Raw genomic sequence first — 21,907 nt, 5'->3', positions numbered from 1 at the left:
CTTCCTGACTTCATTGTCTGGGAGGTGAAAGCTATAGCACTGGAAGCTCCGTGGGAAGCTGTCTCACGGAGTGGTCTGGAGTGGTCTGGGCAGATGCTGGCAGGCATCAGGTGCAGTGCCCTGTGCCTGCCCAGGACCTAGAACCCTGAGGAGGAGGCCACCCCAGATGCTGCTCGCAGTCCCACCACCTCCATGCCTCAAGCCTTTGCCTACCCCAGGAATGAGCTTTGCCTACAACATCCCTTGCCTGCTGCCATCAGAAGAGGGGGCCCCTCTGCATCTGAGCCCCCCCATCCTGTCGTCACCTGGGCCCATGGAACACTCTGATCCGCCTCATTTTGAAACCAAAAAAACTGCTCCTTCATTCTCACCCTGAGGCCCCAGGGAAGAGGCCCTATGGTTGATGCCCCAGAGTTAATCACCACCCCAGGGGTTGCCTCTGGACATCAGATCTCCCCTGGAGGGGTGGGGGGCTTGGCTGCTGCTGCTGCTGCTCTGTATTTGCCTCTTGTGATCCTGTCCTTTACCCATGTCCACTGCACCCAGGAGAGGCCTTGGTACGCCCTCTGCTCTGGAGTGTCCCTCTGCCTAGCATCCCATTGCCCAGCAGCCCTGCCCCCCAGCACCCAGCTGGGCCAGAGAGAGCCGATTGTGCCAACGAGGACTGGGCCCTGCCCGGCTGCCCGCCTCAGGGATGGGCACCTCATGCCTGTCTCGCCACCTCCTGTGCCAATGTTATCCCACCCCACCCTCCGCCTGGGGTGGGGTGCAGCTTCCACTTACTGGTTAGAAGAGACCACTGCCCAACCCTTCCCCTTTCCTGTCTGGTGTCCTGTGCCCCCATCTGTCTGTCTGTTCGTCTGTACTACCCTAGAAGTATTTTGCCACATATAAAACCGCCGTCCTGTCCTTTGCGCCGCCTCCCAGGCCTGCTTCTTTGTCCCCATCACTGCTACTCGGTTGCCAGCCTAGGTGTGTGGGAGCTGCTGACCTGCAGGGAGGGAGAGTGAAGCGGTGGGCGCGGGAGTCAGCGGCGCCCTGAGTGATTTGCTCAGCGGGAGAGATGGTGCTTTGACTTTCGACTCTGACACATTATATTCAAGCCTGACAGGAGCTTCGTGGCCAGTCTCAGCTCCACTCCACCCCAAGCTCCATACCTGTCCTGTCTCCCCATAAGTAGAGCCAGGGAAAACCAGAAACTGTAGAGGGAAGTGGAGTGTCCCGGAGGTCATTCAGGGGGTCAGATCCAGAGCCACTGGCTCACAGTCTTGGAAGCATGTGTGTTTTTCTGCTTCTGTGGCCTCAGCTGCTCCCGGGTTCCTCAGGGACGGAAGGGCTGAACTTCCAGCTTCCTCCACTGATGCCTCCACAACGACCCCCACCCCAGTCACTGCTAACTAGCCCTGTGAGAGAGAAGGAAGTCTGTTTGTGGGGGGCGGGTAGAGAATTGGGAACTCCCCCAGTCCCAGACTGAAAGAGAAAAAGCCAGGAAGAAAGTCAGCGGGTGAGAGTGACAGTTCCTGCTGTCATCACGTGGCAGGATGTGGACTTGTCTGCCTCGCACAGCACCCAGAAACCATTTCTCCACTCTCCTGGTTCTTGTTTTTGGGTAGTAGACCCAGATAATCCTGTCCAGAGTGTGCATGTGTGTGTGTGTGTGTGTATAGAGGGCAACGGACATTCAGACCCTCCAGATGAGGGGTTAGCAAACCCAAGGAAAGAGGAACTGGACAGGCCCACAGGTTGAGTGACTGGCTCATGGTCAACAGGGAGTTGATGGCAAAGCCAGCACTGCTGGGACTGGAGCCCATTCTGCCTCCATGTGGTGCTCTTCCCCTTGCATTGCAGTGGAATCAGTCTTTCTTTCCTGTGTTTATTCATTGAGCAAACATTTATTGAGCATCTACTATGTACCAGGCACAAGTCTTAAATGGGAGCACCAGACAGTTCATAAGGGAGCTCTCTGATGTGGGAAGCAATGGGTCTTAGGGGAACCTGAAGAGAAGTCCCCGCCTTAACCTGGGGAGATCAGGAAGGACTTCCTAGAGGAGGTGAGACTTGAGCAGAGTCTAGAAGGCTGGTTAGGAGTTAACCTGCAGAGAACGAGGGAAAGTATTCAAGGCAGAGGAAGCAAATGACATGCATGACACATTCTTGACACTTCACTAGCAAAGGGTGCTGTCAAGGTGAAGGGAAGAGTGGGGGTCATAGGAGCATAGATTTGAGGCAGCCTAGCTGGGAAACAGCTGCAGTGCTCCAGGTGAGAAATGAGGGTCTGCAGTGGAACAGGTAAGGAGGCAGTGGCTGCAAGAGACAAACAGTGTTTAGGATTGAGAGTTCTTGGAGAGCAATTGGAGGTGGCTAGTGAGAGGGAGGCATTTGGATGACTGTGGGTGATGGTCTTCCCAGACACAGAGGAAGCAAGTGAAAAAACCAGGTTAGAGACAGACATTAGTTTTGGACAAAGTGGGCACAAGCCTAAGTGGGAGCCGCAGACAGCTCCTCCTGTGGGAGGACATCCAAAAGGGAAAGAGCAGAAAACAGGCTCCGTCTGGGGCTCCACAGAGAACTCCATCTGCAGTGGGTCCTGGTACTTTCAATCAAAGGCGGGGATCATTGGCTTCAGTTTACAGATAAAGCTCTGTGAGGTTAAGCAGTTTGTTCAAAGCTACACAGCCAACAAGCAAGGACTTGAACTGAGATCTTCAGATTTCAAGTTCTGTGGTGTCCATGACCCCCAAGTCTTGTGCTGATTCCCCTGGCCCAGAGTGCCCTGGTTTCTGCAAGGGGAGGGGTGCGGGGCAGGAAGAAGCAGATGTCTGAGTATGTTTCTGTCTTCTCGCCGTGTGCCTTCTGCTTGAAATTGCATTCGCCCGGACCTTGCAGGCAGGGGCATGTCTAGGTGGTTTGGAGATATTGAGGGATGAGGGGAGAGAGATTCTTGTCTCTTGGTAACCACCAACCCTCAACCATCACACAACAAGCATGTTGGTGGTTGTCAACACGTGAGGATTTCAACGACCATGAAGTTGGTTGGGACTAGGCCCAGAGAGGCTGATGCTCCTACCGCAGCCACCTCAGGGACTCAGGAACTGAGATGCTGGGGACACCTCCTACCTCCCTCCTTGACTGCTTCTGTCGTTTCAGTAGTTTCTGCCCCAGAGTGAGCTGAGGTCAGAGAGGCTGAAGGTTTCCCTCACGCTAAAACATGACAGCTGAGTTGTGACCACCAGGACCTAGGAGCAGGGTAGAAGATGGGGTGGTTTCCAGCTCAGTAACCTCAAGAAAAATCTCATCTTAGCCCCAGTAATCACATCAGCAGACGAGTGTGCCTTGCTGCTACTGCTGCTGAGTCACTTCAGTCGTGTCTGACTCTGTGCGACCCCACAGACGGCAGCCCACCAGGCTCCCCCGTCCCTGGGATTTTCCAGGCAAGAACAGCTCCCTTCTAAATCAGGCCTTCCCCCCACTGTCTCTTTTTTAGTTGTTTTTTGGGTGCATATATTTGTCTCCCTAACTAGATGGCAAGCTTCATAAGACCCGGACAGGCCTGTTTTGTCTGCTTGGCATGTTTCTAATTCCTGACTCACATTTGTCAAATGAATGAATAAATGAATGAGTCCCCCCTGAAGAGCCTACCTCTGGGCCTCACAGCAGAGGCAGCTCATGTCTGTTTACTGAATGTGCTCCAGTGAGCAGAAACAGTCACTTTCAATTCTGCAATTGGTGGTGGGGGCAGGGTGCACTAAGAGGTTCCTTCCCTCTTCCCACCCTCCAACCCCCCCAGGAAACAGATGGTAAAAATGCTTTAAATATTGCTGCTTCCCCTAGCACATTTCTGAGCCTCTATCCTACCCCACCCCAGCGCAGCCCAGCCCATTTTTAACTAGTGCAGAAATGGAATCAGCCTAGATGGGCTCTGGTAGTCAATTCTCCTTCCATCTAACTCTGGGCACCACTCTGGGTGGGATGAAAATTCTGTATTTAGTGAACTTTTCCCTCTTCTCTCCACAAGCTACCCAGCCTTCTTCAGTCCTCTTCAACTTCCGTTCATACTCCTTTTAAAATACTCCAAACACAATTTCTCAGGCTGTAACTTAGCTTATAGCCCTTCAGTCCAAAAGCAACATATCCCCACTGTGCACCAGGCTCTGGGCTGATGGGGAGTGGGTGGTGGGGAATACACAGGTGAGAGAGACATGACCCAGCCCTCTAGGACTCACAGTTGATTGGAGAAAGCAGACAGACCAGTTATCATCTCAGTGTAGAAAGGAAGCCCCATTTGACTGGAGAACCAGGCCAGGGCTTGGGAAGTAGGTGGCTTATGTAGTGGGTGCTTGAAGGGATTTAGGAACCCACCTTTCTGAGAAGGTGAAAGGCACTCAGATGGAGGAAACGCAGAAGCAAAATCATAGCTGGGCATGTGCGGGCAAGAACCATGGATGCAGAGCATGGGGGATAACCCGCAAAGGCTGGTGGGACGTTGTTCTTGGGGGTTCTTCAATGTCAGGTGAGGAGATGGATCTGAATCCAGTGGGCAACAGGGAACCATGGAAGGTTGATGAGCTGTGGAGTACCAGACTCTGAGCTGTGCTTGAGAAAGGTTAATAGGGCTGTGAGGCAGATGCTCTAGGTAAAGGGAAGGCAGGGAGACCAGTTAAAAAGTTGTTCTCTTGGGGGAGAGGAGCACTGATGGGCTGTAGGTGGGCAGTGGCAGTGGGCTGGAGGAAGCTGAGTCTCGTGTGGTGGTGGGTCTCTCTTAACTGCCCCCTCCGCCTGATGTTGGTTTGCTTTCTTCACATCTCCTTTTGTCTTCTGGTTTCCCCCAGTTTATGCAAAGAAGGAAATTCACACACAAACAACAACAAGCAGTTCCCCCCTTCCTCTGTCTCCTCCAGCCTGGTTCTCTCTTGGCCTGGGCTCTCCTTCGCTGGGTCTCAGGATCCTGGACCGCTTTATAGGGTCTCTTCTTGGCTGAAGGCTCTCTCTTTGCTCCATCCCTATCTTCAGATGCCCACTGTTGGGAATCAGAAAGCTATGTCCAAGCAGGCGGTTTGCCAGCAAATCATGGGAGGAGTACTGCTTTACTCCTAGGAGTTGCCCATCACCAAGGAGCCTGCAGAAGGAGAGGACACCCAGCCCTCCCTAAGGGAGCTCACTCGAAGGAGGCCGAAAGGCCCACACTGATGACACAGCTGGAGACCTGTTGAGGGATGGAACATTCTCCCAGCTCAGAGAGGATCCATGAGCCCTCTCTGCCTCACACAGCTAGTAGGTACAGAAGGTGGGTAGCTTAGGGTTTTGCTTGTTTTGAGTGCCCCAGACACGGCACTTGGAGAAGTGAGAGCTGGCATCTAGTGTGGGCCCCTCTGCTAGGTCTCCTGATTTGCAGGGGAGACTAGTCCACCCAGAGAATTCAAGGGTTTCCTCAGGGTAAGGGGGAAGATGTAAATTCTGGACCCCGTTTTCCTTGCACCTCCAGGGCTCTGGACAGGTAGCTCATTGCCCTCCTGGGGCCAGCGTCCCGGGGGATTCCCAGGCCCCTTAGGGGATAGACTCGCGCGGCTTCAGAGACCTCATAGGCAAAGCTTGTGAGAGCCGCACCTGGGCTCGACCTGGGCCCCCGAAGACCCCCGAGTCCTAGCCCCGTCTGACTCAGGACGTGCCATGGGACAACTGATGGCCAAGTTGATGAGCATCTTCGGGGAACGGGGTAAGAGGCACATAAGTCATCCAAGTGACCACTTTGACCCAGCTCCCACCTGCTACCCGCCCCCTCTCATCCCCCTCAACCTGTGGGGTGGTCTGGGAAGATGCGATGGGGCACCTCAGGCTCAAAGAATCCTGCGTGGGGGCTCCCTGCCTGCTCCGAAGTCTCCCCTGCCCCCTCCCCGCCCACTCCCTCGTCGGTCGCGCGCTTCGATGCATCCCTGGGCGGCCGGCCCGGCGAGCCTCCTTCCTCGGGCTAAACGCCGCCGCCGGTTTCCTACGATCGCGACTTCACGCTCAGCTCTTTCTTCAGACCCCTTCTCTTAACAAGAAGCCCTGAGCTCTCCGGACCTTTTGCACAATCATTTTTCTGGAAATGTGGAGAGGGGACAGTGGGGCTCAGCTCTCATTTCCGCTGTCCCGAGGTGGCTCAGGGGTCCCGTCCCGGTGGGAAAGAAACCTGTCCTGTTAGTTTCTTGTCGGGGGAGGGGGCGCGGGAGCAGAAGTAGTAGCGTGGGCCGAGGTCCCCCAGCCTGCTGGGAACACTTGTCTCCTTCCTGGGAGGCCTGGTGGGGCACACAATCCCTTGGTCATCGGGTTTGGCCCTGACCTTGCCCTTCCCCTGGATGCCTCCAGAGCACAAGGTTATCATCGTGGGACTGGACAATGCAGGGAAGACCACCATTCTCTACCAGTTGTAAGTGACTCTCGGATACGGAGGGGGCTGGGCCTTCCTACTAGACTGACAGGCATTTGGACCAATGACCGGAGCCCTTTCTTGGGTCTCTTGTAGCCAGGAGAACAAACAGGCGGAACGCTAGTGTGACCTTCCTGGTACAGGGGCCCCTCAGTTCAGTGGCTTCTCGGTCAGGCATTCGAATCCTGCTCGGTATGAGCAACTCCACTGCTCCCCGCCATCTACCCGCGGTCCCTGCCAAAGCCGGTTGTGAGCTTAAAGCTGTCCAAACCTGACCGATGATCTCTTGCTTCGCTCCCCCTAGCGTCAGGTCTCTGCTAACTCCGGCACCCCAGCCTTGTGTCTTCATTTTTCTCCCCCTTTCAGTCCCTTTTCAGACTGGAGAAGGAAATGGCAACCTACTCCAGTATTCTTGCCTGGAAAATCCCATGGACGGAAGAGCCTGGTAGGCTACAGTCCATGGGGTCGCAAAGAGTCGGACACGACTGAGCGACTTCACTCACTCACTTTCAGACCCGAAAGGGAGGGCCGGCTTTGGGTCTGGCTGGACTCTGTAGGTCCCGGTCTAGCAGAGCCTGGCACGTGCGCGTTTCCCGATATTCACTCTCTGGATGGCAGCTCTCCTGTTTGAAACTTCCTGAGTATTTACTCAGGAAAATTCTCCCTGAAAAAATATAATTTTTCCTGAAGAAAAGAGAAGTTAGAAGAAAAGAGAAATTCAAACAACATGAGCATATATATATATATATATATATATATATACATATATAGCAAAGTTCCCTCTCACCCCTAACTCCCAGTTTTATGTCCCAGGTTTTCCAGAGGTATTTCCTACATATAAAAACATGTGTTTTTTTCTAACTCACTTTAAACAAAGCCCCTCTCTGAAGGCCCCCACGTATGTCTGTCTCCTTTTTTCAATCCCTTGCTACTCGAACTGTGGTCCACAGACTGGCAGCACTGACATCAGCTGGAAGCTTGTTAGAGATGCAAAATGTTGGGCCCCAGTCCAGACCCTCTGGATCAGAATCTGCCATTTAGCAAGATTCAGCTGCATATTAAAGTTGGGGGAGACTGTTCTAATGAGTCTCCCCTCTCTGGGGTCTAAGTCAAGCAGGACTTGATCTCACTCCTGTCTGCATTCCCTCATCCCCAGCGGAGACTCTGTCAGCCTGGGCTGAGTTGCTCTGAGTTCGATTCAGCCTGACTTAAGGTGGGGGCCAGAGCTGACAGTGGGCTGGGCTGCATGGTTGGTGCCCTCTCGTACCTCCCTAGCCTGACAAATGAGGTGGTCCATACATGTCCCACCATTGGTAGCAACGTGGAAGAGATTGTTCTGCAAAAGACCCACTTCCTCATGTGGGACATAGGAGGACAGGAGTCTCTGCGCTCCACCTGGAACACATACTACTCCAACACTGAGGTGAGGAGGCACCCTGGGCTGGAGGGGCTGTGTGATATTAGCCAGCCACTTAACCTCTCTGAGCCTTGGTTCCCCCATTGTCAGATGGAAACTGTAATAATGACCTCTCTGGGACTTCCCTAGTGGTCCAGTGTTTAAGACTCTGTGCTTCTACTGCAGTGGGTATGGGTCTGATCCCTGGTTGGGGAACTAAGAGCCCACATGCCATGCAGCTTGACCAAAGAATTTTTTAAAAAATGATCTCATGAGTTGTGAAAAATAAAAAATTAAACAAGAGCTGATTCAGATGTGTTGAATACTTAATGCAGCACAATGCCTGTTAAAATTTTTGAATACTTCCTGGCAGCTTTTTTTGCTTGCTGGCAGCTTTCTGTGTGATGCATCGGATGGGGTAAGCTCTTCGTCTCTGGGGGCCTTACTTTCTCACTCTGGCAGCAGCAGAATCCAGTGGTTTCATTCCTGGAGTGAGAGCTGATTTCAGGCTCCAGTGCTACCACTCTTAGGCTGTATGGCTGAGGGCAAGATACACCACATCACCTCACCGACCTTCAATCTCCTAGTTTGTAAATGGGGATAGTAACCGTTCCAGTTCCACAAGGTTGTGGTGAGACCCAAGTGGAGTCACAATGCCCAGGACTTGGCATAACCTCTGGCATACAATCAGAAGTTGTGCTCTGTCCACCCTGGGTCTGGATAAAAAGGGAATTCAAATGGGACTAGGGCAGTGAGGTCTTGAGACTGGACAGTTTGTTTTCTGTGGGGCTCACATCAAGGCAGAGTAAAGTGGGAAGAGACACATTCACGGGATGAATGAGTGTGTATCATCACTCACAACTTCCCTCTTGCTGGCCAGTTCATCATCCTTGTGATTGACAGCACAGACCGGGATCGGCTGCTGACCACTCGAGAGGAGCTGTATAAGATGCTGGCCCATGAGGTAAGCTCCCTGCAGTTGGGACCCAGGGCACTAGCTACAAGCTGTGACCTCAGTCTACTCACACAGCTTCTTGAGTATCATTACTGATGCCCCAGTCTCTGAGCACCTCTATCCTAGCAGCTTGGGCAGGGCAAGATTATTCCAGATGAAGGGCGATAACGCCTTCAGCACAACTGATCACAGAATTCAGAGTTGCAAGTGCCAGTCCTGACCTCACTTGTCACTCACTGTGGTGGGACCCCACACGAGTGACTGCACTTCTCTAATTCTCAGTTTCCCCAAGTGCAATATAAGTGGGAAAGGTCATCAATTCCTACCTCCTGGGATCACTGTAAGGATTCTAGGAGCTGGTTGAGAGGCATTCCATGAACTGTTGGTGTCGTTTCATGTGGTTGTTACTGTTGGGCAGGGCCTCCATACTTGCCCCACCTGGGCATGGGGCTGTCTTGCTGGGAAAGCAAGAGAGCTAGAGAGGGCTCATGGAGCAGTGAGAAGAGAGGCTGGGTCCTGGCAGGCTGACTGGGGCTGGGTTCCTCTCTCCACAGGCTCTACGAGATGCTTCCATCCTCATCTTTGCCAATAAGCAGGACATGAAGGACTCCATGACCATCGTGGAGATGTCCCAGTTCCTCACCCTTAGTGCCATCAAAGACCACCCGTGGCACATACAGGGCTGCTGTGCCCTCACCGGGGAAGGGTTAGTGGCTGTCCTACCTGGACCTTCAGGGCCTGTCCCAACCAGCTGAGCATCAGAAACTTCTCTCGTCTCTCTCCTGTCAGAATCTGACTCATAGCATCCCTTAGCATCTGGGTCAAGACAGCTGAACACCTACCCACAGTTACGATGCTGTGGGTAAGCAGTGAGCAAGACAGTGCCTCTCTTCTCCAGGGGCTTGTTCTGCTGGGGAGAGAGGTGATGCTCCGGTCAAACACAAACATTTTCAGTACTGAGAAATGCTACGAGGAAAGTGAAATCGAATAACAGGGGTGTGTTTGCTAGAGCTCTGGTGGTCAGGGGCCTTGTCTACTAGGAGGTGACTTCTAAACTGAGACCTGAGTAAGGAGACAACCATGGGAAGACCTGGGGGACAAGCCTTCCAGGCAGAAATCACTGACTCTGGCCTTGAGTTTCCTTATCTGTAAAGAACGCTGTTTCCTTCCAGTGTTTCTGTAGAGAATAAATGATATCATTCAATTAACATTCACTGGGAACCTACAGTTTTTCCTCCATATCCATGGAGTTCACATCCTCAGATTTAACCAACTGTAGATTGGAAATATTCAGGAAAAAAAAGAGCCAGACAATTCCAAAAAGTGAAAATTGAATTTATCATGTGCTAGCAGTGATTTACATAGCATTTATATTATATTTACCACTTTTTACATATCATTTACAGTATATCAGGTATTATAAGTAATCTAGAGTTGATTTAAAGTTCTGATTTAAATCAGTGACTAGGTTATATGCAAATATATGCCACTTTATACAAGGGGTTTGAATGTCTGAGAATTTTGATGTCTGCAGGGGTCCTGGAACCCTGGAACTCCATGGATACAGAGAAACAACTGTACTTTGTGCCAGGTACTGTTCTAGGCACCTGAGAAAAATTAGTGAACAAAACAGATAGAAATCCCTGCCCTCACAGAGCTTACTTTCCAGGAGGGGAGAAAGAGACACTGAACAATAAAATAAGTTAAAAAGTGGTAAGTGTGAAGGGGAACCATCAATAGGAAAGGGAAGTTGGATGTATGTTGGGGAGAATGTTGTAATTTTAGATAATGTGTCCAGGGAGGGGCTCCTGAGAAGAGAGCTGCTAATTAAATATCTGAGGATGTGAAGGAGCTAGGTCATGGTCACACAGAAGGGGCCTTAAATCAGGCCTGGAGAATCCCGTCCTCTTCCCTCTCAAGTGGAGTCACAGTGGGTTAGGGGCTTGGATGCCTAGTTGAAGAAGGGGAGACTTTAGGCAGGCCAGCGCAAGGAACCACGTATTTCTGGCCATGTCCTTCTAACTCCTGGGTCAAGAGGAGCCCCCCACCCCCGTCTCCAACCCATATTCAGTTCAATTCAATCAGCATTTCCTAAGTAACCCTCATGTGCCATGCTCTGTGCCAAGTGATACAGACATGACTGAGACCCCATTCTTGCTTGGAGTTGCTCACAGTCTAATGAAAGAACTTGCTTATGGAGCCTCTTCGCAGGCTTTTGAAGCCACCCTGGCACTGACCCAATGATGGAGTGGGTGGACAGGTGGCATTGGAGGCTTGCCCAAAGACATTGCTAAGGTGGGTCTCCAGGTCTGTTTGTCCAAGAAGCCCTCCCTGACTCCCAAACATCCAGAGGTCTCTGTACATCTCCTTTCTAAATGTTATCACAGTATGTAGTTATACAATTATTTGTTTGACCATCTGTTTAATATCTGTCTCCTCTGCTAGACTGCAAGCCCTAGAGGGCATGTCTATTTTTTCACCAGTAACCCCTGGCATAATACCCATTGCACAGTTCATTTATGTTTGTTAACTGAATGCAAAACTAGATATAAATTTGGGCGTTCAAGCAGTCAGCTCTGGGCGGGGCTGGGGGTTGGGAATGCCATCAGCCTCATGGGATATGCTGATCCTTGCCCTGTTCTGTCCTTTCTCAGGCTGCCTGCCGGGCTGCAGTGGATGCAGTCTCAGGCCACTGCCAATTGATGTCCCAGCCTGAGGCCAACCAGAAACTTGGAGGGTTTTGCATGGACTATGTGGGTAGAAAACCCAAGTGACTATTATTTTTCTATGACGCTCTAGTGACCAGGGGTATCTAGTGGATGGTGAGATTGCCACTGTACACCCAACCCCCCCACTGAGGAGCTAGGTGGAGCACCCTGAGTTGCTGCAGACAGGACAGCAGAAAAAGCTGCCCTTCACTCCATGGAAGCAGGCATCCTTCTTAAAGACACCAGGAAAGCTGTTGGGGGATCAGGAAGTAGAGCCCCCTCCCTCAGTCCTCAACCTCTCTGTAGGAAAAATGGAGGGCAGAGTAAGAGACCCCTGGAATTGTTCTTTATTTCCTAGACCTCTACCCCAACCCCTTAAACCCTACTCCAGCTTTCTGGCCCCTTAGCCATCTTTGTCCCATATGCTTTGGTCAAAGGAGATTCCAGAAAGGTGAAGGGGCTGGCTCAGGGGAAGGAAAGGAAGAAAGTAAAGTCGCTCAGTCGTGTCCATGGACTGTAGCCTACCAGGCTCCTCCCTCCACGGGATTCTCCAGGCAAGACTACTGGAGTGGGTTGCCATTTCCTTCTCCAGGGGATCTTCCTGACCCAGGGATCGAACCCCGGCCTTCCGCATTCCAGGCAGACACTTTAACCCCTGAACCACCAGGGAAGGAGGGCAGAGTCAAAACCTGAGAAGGGAGAGGGTGGAGGACCCGACCTTCCAGCCAGAGACAGTTCCTCACACTGCAGGGGGTTCCACTCCTTCCTCACCTTCCCGTTCCCTCTGAGATGCTGGGTCTGACCACAGCTTTTGAGCTTTCAGCTACCCCTTCACTCCCAGTGTCCTTCCAGTGTGAATCCCACTCCTCCCAATATCCCAGATTCCTACAGCATTTGTTTATCTTGTCTTTTTGTAGTGATTTTTTTCCCCATACTGTAGTAGGAATTTTATGAAGGTATAATAAATGCCATTGAAAACTGCTCACCTCTTATTGCTGCCTGCTCCTTTGGCTGCACCTCAAAACTGACTCAGTTTCATACAAAGTTCTCTGGCAGGGGAAATCCACCTAGGAAACGGAAAGGGGCTGCCTCAAGGGTATATATGGGGACTGGCCCTTCGGTCCTGGGCTCTATAGCCCTCTGCCAGGTGACTAACACCAGGTTTGCCAGCACTCAGAGCTCTAGGCTCTGCCTGGGCCTAGGGGAAGGAGGGGAGTAGGGGACTTTAGGGGTTGGAAAAGCTCAGGAGTCCTATCAAAGTAGAGCTGAAAACAGAATGGAAACCCAGGCTGCCTGTCCTGTACAGGGAGCAGTGCTATTACCCCCCAGAAAACCTGGGATGGTCCTGAGGTCAGTGGGTATGTTCTCTTCGAAAGTCAGGAAGTGCACAACGCTGTGAGAGTCTGGACACAGAAACAGTGGGCTCAAGATTTCTTAACCCGGTGGTTTCCATAAAGAGTGATGAGGGGGAAGAACTTAGGAGGTCTAAATGTCTCCATTCAGATGCCGTCTTCCTTCCATTAGGTTAGCTACAAAGAAAAACACAATAGGTGAAAATTAATAATTCCCTTATTCCGTAGAAATTCATCCTAGCTGGCAAGCAGCACCGGTACCTCGGGGGTATAGCTCAGTGGTAGAGCATTTGACTGCAGATCAAGAGGTCCCCGGTTCAAATCCGGGTGCCCCCTCTAAGGTCTAGTTTGCTTTTTCTTCCCCGGCTTCTTAGTCCTGCAGTGCTCCTCCTGAAGTTCCCTTACAGGCTAAAGCGGAAGGGTCCTTCAACATTGCGGACCTCTTTTGCCGGCGATCAGGGTGGAGCCCCAGGTCCTGCCAAGCCACGCCCTCAGCCTCTTGGGGGCTTGTACAAAGGCCCGCGCTCTTGATGGTAGGGTGCAGGCGTGAGCGCCCGCACGCGGATCTACGGGTCCCGGGATCTCAGCTGCCCGGGATCTCAGTCTGTTGGAAGACAGACTGAGTTTCTAAGGGCCGGGCTTGGGCTGGGACAGGAAGGACTGGAGGTGTCTGTGAGCGTGTAGGAGAGAGATGGGCGCCAAGAGAAACGCTAGGGGCGCTCTTAGCAAGGCAGGAAAGGCGGACCCAGGCCCAGAGGAAGGTCCGGGAAGTGAGAAATCTAGGGGAAGTGAGGGGCTTCCCCTCCCGCAGTCCCAAATTGCTTTTTCTTACATCACTAGAATTCTTTAGTTCAGAGTTTCAGGAAACAAACTCTGCATTCAGATAAGTAGTCTCTCGAGATTTATAGTCTTTTTGTGTCTTGAAAATACTGGATTCCACTTCCGTTTGTGGACGTAGTCACAGCGCCTGCGCTAGAGTAGCAGTAAGAAGTCATCCGCAGGCGAAAAACCAGCAGAGGGGGTATAGCTCAGTGGTAGAGCATTTGACTGCAGATCAAGAGGTCCCCGGTTCAAATCCGGGTGCCCCCTTGTATACATTTTTAAGGATCCAAATTCAGATTTTCCCAGCCACCACTTTTCTTACAACTTCCTACTTTCACGATTTTGTGTTGACATTTATTTCACCACTTCTATTTTGGGCGAGATGAGGAACGGCGAGACAGCAAAACAAATTTAGAGCAGAGGTTCTCAAAATGTGTTACTGAGAAGAGCACCACCAGCTGGGAATGTGTTAGAAATACGGATTCTCGGCCTCAGAACTATAGTACTTGGGGGTGGCTCCCAGAAATCTGTGTTTTATAAGCCCCTCCAGGTGATTCTGATGTACACTCAAGTTCTAGAAGAGCTTACATTAAAAAAAATTTTGACACGTCAATTTGCTTCTAATTATTTCCAATTTGCTGTTTCAGCCTGAGTCCTTTATTAAGATACTTTTTAAAACAGACCGCGCGCGGGGCATCCCGGACAGGGGACTGTTCAAAAAGATCATTGCCGGAGCTGCAATTCCGTCCTGGGTCCTCTCACCTTGACCTCTCGGAAGGTAGGGGCAAGGAGATGTGAACCCGCCTGGCTGGAGTCGGAGAGAGCGCGAAGCGCGTAGGCAGGTCTGGAAAATCGAGGAAAACCGCAAAACACACGCGTTGCGGCTCGTCACGTGGCCACTAGAGGGCAGCAAGAAGCCGCAGCTGGAAGCAGCAGCCTTTTTGATCCTGAGAGTTGGCAAAACCGCAATTTAAATGAGACAACAAGAACTTACAGACAGGCCTAGCCTTGTCCCATTGTAAGTGATTAGGGGACGTCGGGCTAAAGGAGGTCGGTTCTGGGACCCTGGGTCCTGAGGAAGAACGAACTGGGATTCTGAAAGATTAGTCTTTAGGGCCCCAGCCTGTATATATCAGGGCGTCCCCTTCACCCTCATTCTCCCTCCATCCAGCGCTGGATCTCCTTGCCTTCGCACGAATTAGGTCGAGGAGGGAAGAGGCACCTCCGGGTCCTGACCTGATTCCCTGCCATCTATTAAATCTTCTAAATTAAGGGTATTTTTATTCTGTTCTGGTAGGGAAAAAAAAAGTGATCTATTCCCAGAGCCTGCTTATAAGGTGGTGGCAGTTGGGGTGAGACGTTTCCTTGCTCTCCTCTGAAGATTGACTGAGTCGGGCCCTGTGGAGTTCTGGGGTCCCCAAAGAGGAGGGTGACCTCAGTTACTTTCTGGGGGTGGGAAGAAGTCCAGGTTATTTCAAAGTAGGGATGATTCAGGTCCCCTCCATCCTCATGTCTGCGGGGTGGGATAAAGTGGAGAGAAGCCATAAGAGGGCGTGGAATTCAGGCCTCTGCTGCAAGGGGAGACTCCTGGGGTGGGGGTGGGCATCAGATCCCTACACAACTCTGTGGAACAGCCCAGAAAGTCGGGAAGCCTGGTGGAAATGGGTCGGGTGTGGATGGTAGGAGCGCAGGGTCTGAGAAAGGGGCGCCCACTGTCCCTTCTTGGGATCTGGCCCTTCGAGCCTTCTCTCCACCGCTTTCCCCCAGGGAGTGGAGGAGGGGAAGGCAGGCAGAAGCTAGAGGTGCGGGGTAGGGGTAGCTGATGCTCTTCGGGGGTTCTCCCAGCCCGAGGGTTCCCCGCCCTGTCCCCTTCCTCCTCCCGCTACCCTCTCCCCCCGCCTGGGAAGCGGCCGCGGGAGCTCTCGGGGAGCGCTCGGGCAGGGCTGGGAGGGCTGGGGAAGACTCGGGGCGAGCTCCGGAGGCGCCGCGCCCCCCCCCGCCCCGCCCCCTCCCCGGTCCCCGCTCCGGGAGGCCGCTCGGCTCGCTCGCCGCCCGCTGGCGCTCCGCCGCTCTCACTGCTTGCCTGCCCCGCGCTCCGCTGCCGCTCCGCCGCCCACCCTCCGCCGGCCAGCCCGGGGGACCGCGCCGCCCGAGCCGGGCCGGGACAGCTGCGGGCCGGGGGCGGGTCCTGGCCTCCACCATGCGGGCCGAGCTCTGGCTCCTCGTGCTGGTGCTCAGGGAGGCTGCCCGGGCTCTGAGCCCCCAGCCCGGAGCAGGTAGGACTGGCCAGAGTTGGTGGGGGTGGGTCAGGGTCGTGGGTCGAGGGGGCAGGTGGGCGGGCGTGGGCATGGACAGGTATCGGCAGGCTGGCGATGTCAGAGGCGCCGGGGGTCGTGTCCGAGGGAGGCCAGGAGCGCTGTGGACGGTGGCAGGTGAACAAGGACCCCTACTTTCCTAAACACACAGGGTGTGTGAGTGAGGGTGGAAGGATCAGACCCCGATGCCCCGATTTCTCCTTCCCTCCTGGAAGGACACTGGAGGGACCCCAGTAGAAAGGGAATCCATAAGGCACTGGGCTCTGGCCCCAAAGGGGACGGTGGGAGAGTCACAGGGACCCCTGGCCACACTGGGTGAGGCTGAATTCTGATGAGATGCGGAGTCTGGGATGTCTCTTGCTTCAGTTTTGTTTCCTTTTTCTCTCCGCTGCCCTCACTCCCAAGCTGACCCAGTCTGAGGGCTGAGTGGCAGTAGCCAGGAGGATGGAGGAGACCCACCATCTCTCCTCCAGCAAGGGCAGTGGGGAGCCTGACGCCCTCTCCTCTCTGGTACTTGAAGAGCAGCGCTGGGCCCAGAAAGAAGCAACTTGCTGCTGCCCCCCCCCCAGCCTCTAGGGTCCTCCAGTCACTCTGGCTCTACTCTGCCCTGGCGGCCCTTGGCCTTTAGCTGTTCTGGCTCTAGATGAGGAGGGTGGGGTGTCCTGCCTTCCCCACAGCAGTTCTCTGCAATCATTCTCCCACCTGGAAAGTCCTTTCGGAGATCTACCTTGAGTCTGTCCTGTTATAAAGGAGAACCATTTTTCAGCAAGTAATTTTGCATTCTCCTCTTTCTTCCTTCTGTATGCAGGCATTCTCTGGGGTTGGGGAGGTGGGTAATTGCAGTCAAGCCTCTTGACAGAATTGGGAAGATAGAGTTCCGTGCCTCACAGGCATAGATGTCCCCCAGGGTGGGATGGAGCAGGTGGAGGGTTTGTCCAGGGGGATGCTGTAGTTGGGCTGCTGTGTCTCAGAGGTCTGCGGGCATCAGGCACATCATCAGGGACGGCATTCTTGACTTTAATGGTCCCTGAATATAGTTGAGACAGGCCTCGGTTTCTGTTGAGAAAGGAGAGTGTGGGCAGAGGGCAGCGGAAGCCTAGGTGGCAAGAGGCTGCTGATGCAAAACCACCAGTTTTCAGAGAGACCACACAGAGAGTGGCCAGAGATGTGACTTCTAGTTCCAACATCTTGCTTGCTGTGTGACCTTGAACAAGTTACTTTCCTTCTGTGGGCCTGTTTCCTCCCTTATAAAGTGAGGCTGTGGGCAAAATCTTTGTGGGATTATAGGATTATGAGAGATCTTTTTTATGACTGTCTCTCTTTTTCAGATTTGTTATGATGTGTATGAGGTAATCGCAAAAAAAAAAAATTAAGTCAATATAAAAAGGAATGGGTTGGACAGGTCAATTTTGTAGGTCTTTTGCAAACCCATCCTGATGAGATCTTCTGAACTCTGGATATGACTGGATTGATGAGGGATGGCTCTGAACCTGACTGAGATGGGAGATCCACGGAAAGGGGTGGGGAAGAGGGCACTGAAGGAAACAAGGATGGGCAATGCAGGGGCCAGAGCCAGGCCGGGCTGAGGGCTGCCTCTTCAGAGGTGGTTGGAAGAGGAGATACCCTGGGGGGCCAAAGAGGGTGCAGGCAGAGATTCGAACCACATCTCTCAGTAGAGGACGCCCTGTCTCCTCAGCTTTGGCAGGTTCAGCCAGGAGAAATGAACTTTCTCTGCAGCAGCGAGACTGGTGAGACTGAAGGCAGCCAGCGGGGGCGCTGCTGACTCTGTGTCGAGCTTTTTTTTTTTTTTTTTTTTTTCACAACGACCAGACTGGGTTTGAGCCGGGCCCTGTTTGGAGGCAGGGGTTGTCTTCTAGGGAGAACAGATGTGGGGGTGGGACCCTCTGGGAGAGGGCTGCTCCGATTGGTGGTGGAGCCCTGGTGACAGGTGAGAGGGCAGTTGGGAGCTGGACCTGAGGGGTGGGTGCTGCCATCCAGCCCCAAGGCTCCAAGTCCTCTGTGCTGTGCGGGGAGAGGGGATGTGGGTGGGGAGTGGAAGGGGGCGGGGCTCGGGGGGAGCTGAGATCTCCCCTCCCTCTTGATGAACTGGCCTTGAAACTTCATCTATCATTAAAACGGGAGCAGGAGAAAGATGGATGAGTGACCCAAAGGTACAGTCAGGGAGACAGGAAGATACTAGGGTGCATGGTGGGAGCTGGGGGCACCCTGGGGTCTGGGCTGAGTGAAACTGGAAGTGCCCACATCAGACAGAGAAGGAAAAGGCCACTGGAGGTGGCATCCTGTCCTGGGAGCTAGCAGATCAGGCCCATCTCCAACCCTGGGTGACCCTGGCCGCTTCATCCTTTTTCTGCCCCTTGGATTCTCCATCCATAAAATGAAGTTTGGATCAGATTGCCTCTAGGGCCCCTTGTAGCCTTGACTCTGCTTCCAGCCTTCTCCTTGCTCACCAGGGAGGGATCTTCAAACAAATGGAGACTGAAATCCAATCTCCGCCCAGTGGCCATTGGACAGCCTCTCCCCACCCCCACCTCTGCTTGCACTGCCCCAAACACTCAGGCTGCTGTCCCCTGGGATCGCCAGGTAACTGGCTTCTCTTCATCCGGGTCTCAGTCAGCTCAAGGGCCACCTCTGAGAGAGGCTCCCTAAGGAGCCTGTCCAGAGCAGAAACAACCCCAACCCTTCCAACCTTCTGTTTCCTCCACAGTCCTTCTCACCATCTCACGTTGTCTTACTGGCTGAATTACTCATCTTGTGTATGTCTTTCCCGACTAGAATTCTTCATGGGCACAGGGCTTGTGTCTACCTGTTCGCTGTTTTTGCCCCAGCATTCACACAGTGCCTGGCACATAGTGCGTGCATGCCAAGTCGCTTCAGAATCTTTGTGACCCTATGAGCCTTGACTCGCCAGGCTCCTCTGTCCATGGGATTCTTCAGGCAAGAATACTGGAGTGGGTTGCCATGCCCTCCTCCAGGACATCTTCCCAACGCAGGGATTGAACTTGCATCTCTTACGTCTCGTGCATTGGCAGGCGAGTTCTTTACCACTCTTGCCACCTGGGAAGCCCGCCTGGAACACGGGGCTCAATAAACGTGTATTGAGTGAGTGAATGGATTGGAGGGGCTCACAGACCCCATTCTGTCCCTTTGAGAGAAACTCAGAGAGGCAAATTCTTCTTTTCTCCTCTCCTCCCCTCTTTTCCTCTGAGCCACTGGCCATCCCTCCCTGCCCCTTCCTCATGCCTCCCTCTCGCTCCCCAGATCAGGGTCCTCAGTGAGTCTCTGCCTGCCTGCAGGAGGGAAGAGAGTGCGGTTGGCGGCTTTGTAACTGAGAGGCAGGATTTCAATTCAGGGTCTGGAGCCTTCCAGAAACCCCTTGGAAAATTGGTCCTCATATGAAACCCAGGAAAGGCAGGAGGACCCTGCTGGATGCTGTGTGTACAGTGTTTTGTTAAAGACTCACGATGACTTGCCAAGTGTAGGTTTTATCATTTCCATTTTCTAGAGGAGGAAACTTAGAGATTGTGCGATTTGTCCAATGTCGTAGTCAGTAAGCGATAGATTCAAGGTTCAATCTCAAGCTTATTTGATTCCAAACTTGTGTTTTTGTTGCTGTGATAACAAGGAGGCTTTCTGGGGAGGCTGTGCCCCAAGAGAAGGGTCTTCTAAGCCCTGTGGGTCTCAGGAGTTCTGAGAATTTAAACATGCCTGCCTGCCTTCCTTCCTTCCATCCATCATCACCTGTGTGTGCTTGACCAGCATCTCGTCTATGTCAAGCACCTAGAGCTTGTGGTTGCCCAGATAGCAGTGATTTGTCAGGATCAGGGCTGGGACTATGCACATAGCATTTGGGGTGAGGCACAGAAATGTCAGAGAAGGCGCTGGGAAGAAGTGACATCTCGTGAGACTTGAAGGATGAGCAAGAGCTCGTCAGCTCCATTTATTTATGGAGCAGAATGATCTAGGCTGAGAAAGCTGCCTGTGTGAAGTCCCATGGCCAGAGAGAGTGGGGCTGAGTCCTGGAAAGGACTGGGGGACTGAAGAAGCCAGCAGGGATCTGATCACGAAGAGGCTCCAGTGCTGAGTGGGAGAGCTGGGTTGTCAGCCGAAGGGTCGTGGCAAGGGGGGAGCACAGGAGGGATGGAATGGAGTTTTTCCTCTGGACAGGCTGCTCTGGCAGGTGTGTGGGAGACTGGCCCAAGGGCATGAACGGTAGAGGCTGAAGTCATCACCAGGAAAGAGGTGATGGTGGCCACAACCGAGTGGTGGCCGTGGGGCTGGAATGGCATGCTTGGGTGACGGGTGGGATGAAGGTGGCTTGGCTCAGGCACTGGGATGGTGTGACCAGGCCTCCTGAAGTCAGCCCATTGCTTCTTGCCCTGGAGCAGGGAACCTCCCAGGTTCGGGCCCAACGGCACCTGTGCATCCTGCCCTGGGGCTGCCCTGCACCTTAGAGAACGGCCTTGCGTGTGAGTCACCTGGTGTACCGTGGTGTGAGCAAACCTGCACTTGCTGTGCCTGAGTGCAAACCCGCTCATGGGCTGGTCACGTGACCCGGGTTTCCCAGTTTGTAAAATGGGTCTACAACAGCACCCCTCTCATGAGGCAATTGTGGAGATTAAATGAGTTAGTGGGTTTAAAACCCTGGGAATAGTGCCAGGACAGGGTAAGCATTCTCTAGAAGTGAGCTATTATTGTTATTACCCCTCACAGTGCGAACACTAGACTTGTTTGCTACTTGGGGTCATGGGTGGTGGAATGGATGAATACATGGCTAGCGGTGCTCTGGAAGCTTCTCGCCATCACTCACAGGCAAGTCCCCTCACATGCAGAAGCAGGGGATGGGTGCTGGGAGGAGGGCAGAGCAGGCGGTAGCCGGGGGTTGGAGCCCACAGGAGGAGGACCCAGGCCTTCAGGCAAGTGTGTGTGTGCACATAGGCTCTTACATACGCACATGCAAAGCCAGCTATGCTGGCTCCTTCTGCAAGCTGAGGGAGTGATGTCCCATCCTAGTCAACTGGGTGTCAGGGAGACAGTTGCGGTGGGGGCTGGGAGGGCAAGATTCAGGGTTAGGTCAGGGTGGGGCAGGTTCTTGGTGACCACCTTCTCTGTCCTTTGGCCCTTCCCCTTTCTGGATACTTGGTCTCTGGTCCTGGCCCTGTCTTCCTACTTATAAAATCGTACTTTTGCTTCTTACTGTATGCTCATGGTGGCCTGTGCCATAGGCACAGTTGTCATTCCCATTTTCTACTTCTACTTAGACGAGTAGACTGATGGGTCCAAGGTCACACAGCCTGTGGGTGTCAGGTGTGCCGTCCCTGGCCACACTTCTGGTGGGGCCCTCTCACCAGGCCTCGGGCCGCACCGTCCAGGCTCCTTCTGTCTCGGATGCAGGACTATGATGCCTGCAGATCCCTAGCAGCCCTTTCCGGGCCAGCTCAGCTCCTCTGCTTGTTCTGCACAAGCTCCTTTCCTGTTCTGGCTCCTGCCCAGGCCTGAGGGCTGCTTGCAGGAGGACCCAGGCAGCCCAGCACAAATAGTTCTGACTCCAGAGACAGCTGTGGGCCCCACCCGAGAGGGGCAAGACAGCCCTGCCTTGGGGTCTGAGCCACAGGCAGGCTGCCTTCCCATTATTGGGTTCAGGTCCATCTCAGCCAGTGGGCATCTTGGGGCAGGGGTCTGGAGACCACCCTTTCCCCATCTTCTCCAGAGCATCTGGTTGCAATTAGGGGCAGGGGAGTGAAAGGGGGCCGGCAAGGATCCAGCAGGCGCCAGCAGCCAAGAATGACTTAATTGGATAAAATGTCTAATGACAAACCAGAGCCCCACAGCAAAGAGTCCTGGCCCTAGCCCCAGGCCTGGTCCTGGCCAAGCCTTTTCTCAACCTCTGTCCTTGCTGGCTCCCAACTTACCTCCAGTAGCCTATTCTCAGTTG

General features: G+C 53.3%; 2 protein-coding genes and 2 non-coding genes across 4 annotated transcripts in view; all 4 read left to right on the top strand.

Annotated features, from left to right (window-relative positions):
- The first annotated feature begins 5,667 nt into the window (after positions 1 to 5,667).
- Positions 5,668 to 11,460, top strand: ARL5C (ARF like GTPase 5C). Its single transcript, XM_068978968.1, has 6 exons — positions 5,668 to 5,713; positions 6,346 to 6,406; positions 7,682 to 7,829; positions 8,683 to 8,766; positions 9,312 to 9,463; positions 11,412 to 11,460. The coding sequence occupies exons 1-6, from the start codon at positions 5,668 to 5,670 to the stop codon at positions 11,458 to 11,460; spliced, it is 540 nt and encodes a 179-aa protein (XP_068835069.1).
- A 1,621-nt stretch (positions 11,461 to 13,081) lies between these two features.
- TRNAC-GCA (transfer RNA cysteine (anticodon GCA)) lies at positions 13,082 to 13,153 on the top strand. Its single transcript has one exon. It is a non-coding gene; the product is annotated as a tRNA-Cys (tRNA).
- A 681-nt stretch (positions 13,154 to 13,834) lies between these two features.
- TRNAC-GCA (transfer RNA cysteine (anticodon GCA)) lies at positions 13,835 to 13,906 on the top strand. The gene has a single exon. It is a non-coding gene; the product is annotated as a tRNA-Cys (tRNA).
- Positions 13,907 to 15,839: 1,933 nt separating this feature from the next.
- The window catches only part of PLXDC1 (plexin domain containing 1), a 61,697-nt gene continuing 55,629 nt past the window's right edge, over positions 15,840 to 21,907 (top strand). Inside the window, exon 1 of the mRNA XM_068978578.1 lies at positions 15,840 to 15,915. Coding sequence (XP_068834679.1) covers positions 15,840 to 15,915 — 76 coding nt within the window. The remainder of the gene's footprint in view (positions 15,916 to 21,907) is intronic.

The sequence above is a fragment of the Capricornis sumatraensis genome, chromosome 8, assembly GCF_032405125.1.
Source record: "Capricornis sumatraensis isolate serow.1 chromosome 8, serow.2, whole genome shotgun sequence".
NCBI lineage: Eukaryota > Metazoa > Chordata > Mammalia > Artiodactyla > Bovidae > Capricornis > Capricornis sumatraensis.
Note: the sequence above shows the minus strand (reverse complement) of the source record. Positions and strands in the feature narration are given on the sequence as shown.